The 8715-nt window shown below is 40.1% G+C and overlaps 1 protein-coding gene across 1 annotated transcript; it reads right to left on the minus strand.

The window, feature by feature from the left end:
• Positions 1 to 6963: 6963 nt before the first annotated feature.
• Positions 6964 to 8715, minus strand: LOC148058849 (tripartite motif-containing protein 16-like). The gene has a single exon (XM_087781692.1). It carries the CDS (start codon positions 8623 to 8625, stop codon positions 7540 to 7542), a length of 1086 nt encoding a protein of 361 aa, XP_087637818.1. The 5' UTR covers positions 8626 to 8715; the 3' UTR covers positions 6964 to 7539.

Consider the following 8715-nt stretch of genomic DNA (forward strand, 5'->3'; position numbering starts at 1 on the left):
TAATATCTTGTGAAGATGAAAGTTGTCGTTGAATCATGTGATGATGAAAATACTTTGAATCATGTACTGAAGTATTTTCCTCCATCATTCTCAACCTTCAATGTTCTTTGAAACCATTTATTCCATCGTAGATCATGTGACATCGAAGTTTCAAGGTCGACTAACTTTTCTTCTTTTAGCTGAACTTCCTCAAGATCTGCTGACGACGAAGATATTGAGTCGAGATCAGATGAACTTCTCTGTTGCTGATCCACACTTGAAGGTCATGAGATCCACACATGAAGGTCATGAGATCCACACCTGAAGATCATGGCTCGCTAACACCACCTGTGAGTGTCTTCAGTCGTACATCAACTCTGGTTTGGTCCTAATGTCTCCTTCCTGGACAGGTGAAGGTGAGCGAGGACATGATGGAGAAGCAGGTGATGGACTTGAGGAACATCTAGGTGAGGATGAGCTCCTGTGACTGTTGTATTTTTGTGACATCCTATGTTCTCCACCCAGGACCTGCTGCATGGAGAACCTGAGGAGTCTTCATGCTTTTCTTCAACTTCCTGGGTGACAGGAAGTGCTTGGATGAAGATCAAGTGAGGAACACTTGATCTTCATCCAAGCACTTCCTGTTGGGGAGGAGGGGCCATAGTGGGGTCCGCAGAGGGGGGAGGAGAGACCAATTTTTGATGCCATAGTTTGAGATTTTTCCATATGCAAAATAAAAGTATAACCCCTCCTTTTGCTCTCTTGATGTTTCGGGGGAGGACACGGCCCTACTACCCCGGATTCGCGCCCGGTCTGGTTTGCTCCAGCTCCCAGAGTGAAGGGTGGGATTCGAACCCTGAGCTTGTGAGGCTCAGAGAACCGCCAGTCGGTTGATCTCACCACTACACTAGATCACCTTCACAGCAAATATTTTGGTTTTGTTTTATTTGACCCTCACTCTTGTAAATCTGAGTTAAAATCTTGGAGCTGAAGGAAGTGCTGGGTCTTGAACCCAAGACCTGTGGATGTCCATGCAGAGAGTGCAACCACTACACTATATCAGCTTCACACTCAAATGTTTTCGTTTTGTTTTATTTGACCTTTATTCTTGTAAATCTGAGTTAAAATCTCATGACAAAAGAAACGTCTGGGTGTTGAACCCAAGACCTCTGGATATCTATGCAGAGATTTCAACCACTACACTAGATCAGCTTCACACAATCTATTTTTCGTTTTGTTTTATTTTACTTTTATAAATCTGAGTTAAAATCTCATGACAAAAGGACCTGCTCGGTGTTGAACCCAAGACCTGTAGATGTCAATGCCAAGAATCCTACCACTACACTAGAACAACTTCACACCAAAAATTTTTGTTTTGTTTTATTTGACCTTCACTTTTGTGAATTTGAGTTAAGATGTTAGCAGAAAGCTGGGTCTTGAACCCAACACCTCTGGGTCTGCTTGTTGATACATGATTATCTGAGTGAGCTATTACTGTCTTGGGTTATAATTTCACCAAACCTTCTCCAACTGAGACTCTTGTTTTTTACTTGCCTTAGTTTGGATATAAGTGATAAAATAATAAATTGGAAGGTTGGATAAAGAACCAGGAACCTTCAGAAATGCAGTGAACTTGGAGCTGGATGGAAACATTTGTCCAACTGAGATACAAGAAGACGAAGAAAGACAAATAATGAATGTATAAACTTGTTGAGGTTGTGTCGCCCCCTGCAGGGACACGAGAGAACAGTCACTCAGGTCCTAGTTGTGTTTTTGAAGGTAAAGGAGAGCAGTGGACTTGAACCCAGGTCATAAGAGCTCAGGAATCTTAAAAAAGTACTAGAACTTGAACCACTGGACCACGAAGGTTGAGCTGAAATCTTTCAAACAGAAGTTTTCATTCTTTGGATCAACCAACGATCAAGTGAAAGGGAAGTTAAAGGTGCAGCGTCTTACTTTAAGTCTTGAGATTTTTGACCAAGAGTGAAGGTCAAATAAAACAAAACCAAAACATTTGCTGTGAAGGTGATCTGATGTATTGGTTTGATCAATCAACCCTTGTTCCAAACGGTAATGGTTCAAATCCCGATTTCAAAAAGAAATGTAAAAAACTAATGAGTGTAGTAACATATATATGGAGGCCCTTCCTTAGTCACGTGAAATAAAACAAAGCGTGAAGGTGATCTACTCTAGTGGTTGGACTCTCTCCATGAACAACCAGAGGCCATGGGTTCAAGACCCAACTGCTACCTTAGTTTTGAGATTTTGACTGAGAGTGAAGGTCAAATAGAGCAAAACCAAAAAAAAAAGAGTGAAGGTGATCTAGTGTAGTGGGTGGACTATCTCCATGAACAACCAGAGCTTATGGGTTCAAGACTCAGCTGTTACTTTAGTTTTGAGATTTTGACTGAGAGTGAAGGTCAAATAAAACAAAACCAAAAAACAAAGCATGAAGATGATCTAGTCTAGAGGGTGGACTATCTCCATGAACAACCAGAGGTCATGGGTTCAAGACCCAACTGCTAGCTTAGTTTTGAGATTTTGACTGAGAGTGAAGGTCAAATAGAACAAAACCAAAATATTTGCTGTGAAGGTGATCTAGTCTAGTGGTCGGACTCTCTGCAAGAACAACCAGAGGTCATGGGTTCAAGCCCCAGCTGCTACCTTAATTTTGAGATTTTGACTGCGGTTGAAGGTCAAATAGAACAAAACCAAAATATTTGCTGTGAAGGTGATCTAGTGTAGTGGTCAGACTCCCTGCATAGACAACCAAAGGTCTTGGGTTCAAGGCCTACCTGTAATTCTAATATTGAGATTTTGACCAAGAGTGAAGGTTAAATAAAACAAAACCAAAATATTTGCTGTGAAGGTGATCTAGTGTAGTGGTGAGACTCCCTGCATAGACAACCAAAGGTCTTGGGTTCAAGGCCTGGTTGTATTTTTAGTCTTCAGAGTTTGACTGAGAGTGAAGGTTAAATAAAACAAAACCAAAATATTTGCTGTGAAGGTGATCTAGTGTAGTGGTGAGATCAACCGACTGGCGGTTCTCTGAGCCTCACAAGCTCAGGGTTCGAATCCCACCCTTCACTCTGGGAGCTGGAGCAAACCAGACCGGGCGCGAATCCGGGGTAGTAGGACCGTGTCCTCCCCCGAAACATCAAGAGAGCAAAAGGAGGGGTTATACTTTTATTTTGCATATGGAAAAATCTCAAACTATGACATCAAAAATTGGTCTCTCCTCCCCCCTCTGCGGACCCCACTATGGCCCCTCCTCCCCAACAGGAAGTTGAAGAAAAGCATGAAGACTCCTCAGGTTCTCGGTGCAGCAGCTTCAGATGCTCCTTTGGTGGAGAACAGAGGACGTCACAGGTCAAAGGTCAAATACAACAGTCACAGAAGCTCATCCTCACCCAGATGTTCCTGAAGTCCATCACCTGCTTCTCCATCATGTCCTCGCACACCTTCTCCTCTTCAGTCTCACCACCTGTTCAAGAAGGAGACATTAGGACCAAACCAGAGTTCATGGATCGACTGAAGACACTCACACAGGTGGTGTTAGCAAGCGAAGGATCTCATGACGACCTTGAAGGTTCAATCTCCGTCTCATATGTTCCACAATCATCTCAAGAGCTGGACTTCCTGTCTTCGTACCCAGTACCAGTGAACTCCAGCAGGGGGCGGACGAGCTGAGCCAGCTGGAGACTAAAGAGAAGAACAATCAATGAAACTACAGTTTACACAACAACAACAACAACAGAATCTAATAAGTGAAGTCTCAATACATTCAGATGTTTCTAAGACACTAAACACAACTTTAATATGTCTGTTACCATGTTATCCTAGTTTTGTCCTCAAAAAACAAGATATTTACTTAAACGAGGGAAACAAAAAATATGGACCAAAAACATTTTGTGTTCAACTTAAACCAAAGTCTGTTGCTGTGTCTCAAATCGCATACTAGCGTAATAAAACCTGTGCAGTTTAAACACCTTTTTATTTCTCTCCCAGAGCCCCAGGGCTCCACCTCCAGAGCTGCTGCTGATCCAGGATCTTCACCACGTCATCAGATCCCGAGTTCTCTCCAGCACCTCCATGGACTCTTCTACACTCTCCTCTTTTTTTTCTCTCACTATAATTTCCCTCACTCCTCTCCTTATCCATCTGTCTACCCCCCCATCCTTCCTCCCAGCCGGTCAAAGCGGCAGGCCGTCAACAATGAGTCTGGTTCCGCTCAAGGTTTCTGCTTCTAAAAGGAAGTTTTTCCTCGCCATAGTTCACCGTACAGTGTTTCGCTTCTTGCTCTTTGTTGAATTGCTGGATCTATTTTTCCTTAATCAACTGTAGTCTTATTTCAACTGTATAGTGTCTTGAGATAACTTTTTTTATGATAATAATAATAATAATAATAATAATAATAATAATAATAATCTCTATTTATATAGATAAGACACTTTAAATAAAATTTAATTGAAATTGAATTAAAAGTTAGTATTTTTAGTGCGTCTCAATTCTTAGTATGCGTCCGCCATCTTGATGACGTTTTAAACGGAAGTTACGTCATATATAAATGCATATATATTCATATACTTAAAGGTGCATTTTCAGCAGCATTAGAAGGATGACACTTCTTCGGTGCTGATACCAGCTTAAATATCTCGCGAATATCGATCCTGAGGGATCAATAAAGTTTTACCTTTTACCTTACCTTAATATTTCGATTCTCATATTTTTTCTTTTTTTTTTCCCCCAAACTTGCAAAACGTGCTGCCAGCAGGTGTCGCTAGTGTTCCTACAGCTGGTTGAAACATCATTAAATAAAAGTAGAAGAAGAAGCCGTCATGTGATTTCCGGTTAGTGTGTAGCAGCAGAGTTTGATTTGAGACATACTATCTGTGGAGGATTTGCGTACTAGTTAGTAAGTACACTAAACTGATGCATACTAACTTCTAGCATACTAAGATTAGTATGCGATTTGAGACACAGCCCATGTGTTTCTAGAGTTTATTGTTCGCTTTTCATTTAAATTATGCTCCGAGGCCTTTAGTAACAACAGCGCCCTCAAACGGCATTGACACGTAACAACAAGGAAGTATTTCAATAGTTTCAACATCTTTTCATTGATTTAAAAAAATGCTCATATTTGTTACATGAAATTATTTTGTATTACAATAATAATCATTCGACCGATGTATTAGTAATTTCGAAAGTATAATATAAAAATATTTATAAGACAATAAATATTCACTTTACATTGAAATTAATTAATTGAAACAAAATAAAAACAAAATAAAAAACGGGGAAGATTTAGACGACACCTGTCATCACTAGAATCTGCTTTAATTCAATAAACAGTGAGTTTAATGACACAAGTTTAGTTTAGGTCGCAACAATGTTAAACACTTTAACTTATGTTACATGTTACAAGTCATGTTTAATGGATCAAATGATCCAAATTACAGGATCGCTACAAAACTTATTCAGTTTATTGGATTTGTTTACATCAGTTTTATTGTTGTAATATATGATCATTTGATTCACGTTTATTTGCAAAACCTACTTTATGTGTAGCAGAGAAGACGATTAGTTGCTCTAAACATCTTCATAACGTTGTTGTTCATAAAAGGCTGATCAGTCCCTTATTATCATACTATTGACACCAAGATACAAATACTGAACTTCTTATAAAACTTATCTTTATCCTCAGCAAATATCAAGTCTACATTTAAAACATTTATTTCTTCTTAATCTTTTTTGTTCATGTGGCTCCTTGTTCAGGCCTTTTATAAATAAACATTTCATTCTCTATAAACCAATATTCATCTTGTTTCAATCTTTAAAAAATAAATGTGAGAAATGAACGTATTTTCAAGTACACAGTGATTTTTCTTTCTCATCCTTTAAAAAGCTTTTTGACACATTTAAGACCAGATTAAAAAACATTTAAATGCGATAAATAAAGTGAACAAACGTAAAAGTAAAACCCTTGAAACATATTTCTAACTTTAAACCTTAAATAATGAATAAACTTCTCCCTTACAATATTTGACCTTCTGCACATGCGTGGATAATGTGCTTCTGACCTTTGACCTCATTAGCGTCAGGTGTTCGTCTTAGCATTAGCATTAGCAACGACTACAGTTTCACTGAAAGTGACTTTAATTCAACACATGCATGAACGAGAAAGACTCAGTTCTATTGTTTTATTTACAAACAAACTTCAGGACCAAAGTTTATGAATATAAAAGTTCAACAACTTTTAATAAACGCTAGTTTCGTCATTAATATGAGTTTAAGTCACAACATGGTTCTCAGCTGCTGTAGTTGTGTAGAAAGTCAAGGTTCTCACCCGCACATGTCCCAGTAAGCCAGGGTCATGAGCATGCTGGAAGTTTTCATCTTCAATGTTGTTCAAGCTGGAGCATCAGCTAGTTTGGTCACGTGACTGTGGCGGCGCAGGTGGACATCCGGGTGGGATTTCTTCTTCTTAGAGCGCCCTCTGGTGGATCTAAGAAAACATAACTCGTCCATTGAGAATCCGCTGAAACTTCAACGTTAATCTTTCAAATAATAAAGACAAGGATGGGAGTTGAACTTGCAACTTCTCACAGGGTTGGCTGGAGTCTATGCTTTAGGAAAACTTAAACTAAAACGAGGAAGAGACTGAAGTTCTTCCATGTTTGTCACTTTCTCCTTGATTCTCACACGCACACATGCGCGCGCACGTTCATTGTGAATCCTCTGAAACTTCCTCGTTTAATTGATCTTTTAAATAATGTATTGAAACACTTTGAAGGATTTAAAGGGAACAAAAATTTTCATTTTTCTGAAATGATTAGTTTAAAAAAAACCATTGTATTCAACTTAAATCAATGTTTGTGTTTCTATGAACAACTTTCTTGTTCGCTTCTCATTTAAATGCGGCTCCGAGACCTGTAGTAACCACAGCGCCCTCAAACGACAGTGATGCGTAACAACAAGGAAATATTTCATTATTTTCATTCGTGTTTATTCATAAACTGATAAAAACAAACACCAGAAATCATTTTTCATGCTAAACATTTTGAATTAAACAGTAACAAAATATGTCAATTCAAAAGAAAACAGAGCCCGAACGTCTGAAACATAAAGTAATTGATACTCAAAACGAAAATAAAATAGAAATAAAATGAGTTTGACGAACATCATTTACAATAAAACATATTTGTTACATGTTGATGTCTTTCTGCAAAGGTTTTTGTGTAAGTAAGTAATTATTTGTCATCAACAAGATTGAATGTGATCAGTTCAAAGGTCAAAGTTATCTTCTCAGGATTGACAGGTTTGACTCGTCAGAGAAGGAGAAACACCAGATCCATCATGAACGTGTTCAGTGGAGAAGATTTAAAGAAGACTCGTCATCGTGAGTGAGAATCAAATCCCAGAGAATCTGATCAAGTCGAGTCACATGACGTCACTGTGTCTTCACTGCAGCACAAACAACAAACGTTCTCGGAGACTTTCATCCAAACATTGAAGCTTCATGTGATGATGTCACTCCTGGAGACACGATCTTACTGTCGTCTACTTCAGCTTCACAAACTCACACGAGGACCAAACCCTGACTCCAGCATGAAGAGGCTCAGTGAACCTGGTCTGGACTGTGTGGAGGAGAGTCATGGTCTCAGAGACGCTGTAGAAGGACAGAAGACCTGCAGAGTGATCCAGGTAGACCCCCACTGTGGAGGGTCTGACTCTGGAGATGGAAGTCTTGATGCTGTTGTGTAGAAATGAACAACCTGAGTTGTAACAACATAAACTCCAGGATTTGTCATTATATCCAAATCCACTTTCATTTCCAGATCTGCTGATGTTCTTGTATGAAACTGCTACATCACTATCTTCTCTTATCTTCACCTCCCAGTAACAACGTCCAGTCAGAGACTCTTGACTCAAGACCTGAGGATACATATTGAATCTGTCTGGATGATCAGGACGAGGCTGATGTTTCCACATGTTTGTCACTTTCTTGTTTCCTTCAGACAACATCAACCATGACTGTGCAGTGTTTGGATCCAGAGTGAAGTCCTGTGAGTGTGTGAGGAACTGCTCTCTCTCTGGATGGATCATCAGTGAGATGTTGGTCCACGTGTCTCTCAGAAGGTCTACTGTCACTTCCTCAAAGCGGCGGTGAGTTTGCTCAAGGGTCATGGAGGAGGTCGTGTCTTCACTGACCTCTGAGAGTGAGAGCTGCAGCTTAGCATCTTTCTTCTTCAGCTCAGAAATCTCCTGCTCCTGAAGTCCTCGGACTCGAGCAGCTTCAGTCTCCAGCAGAGATCTGACCTGCTGTTCCACATCAGAGTATGTTCTCTGGAGGATCTGGATCATCTGGCGGAGGGTTTCCTGACTGCTCTTCACTACTTGATCAGCAGAGATTCTGATGTATTTCTTCTCCTGCTGGAGCAGCTCCACTTCATTTTTTCTCTTCCGGATCTTCTGCTGGATCCTTCCTCGACTCTGATCCACGTCTTTCTCTCTCTCCCTCCTCTCTGCTGCAGCCGAGACGATGTCATGATCTTTGTGTTGGTCCACAGCACAGACAGGACAGATGAGCTTCTGATCAGAACGACAGAACATCTTCTTCTCCTCCTTGTGTTCAGAGCAGATCATCTCCTGGAGCTGCTTGGACGGCTGGACCAGCTTGTGTCTCCTGAAGGCCGGAGATTCTCGATGAGGCTGAAGATGTTCCTGACAGTAGGA

This window comes from Callionymus lyra, chromosome 19 (genome assembly GCF_982586985.1).
Source record: "Callionymus lyra chromosome 19, fCalLyr1.hap1.1, whole genome shotgun sequence".
NCBI lineage: Eukaryota > Metazoa > Chordata > Actinopteri > Syngnathiformes > Callionymidae > Callionymus > Callionymus lyra.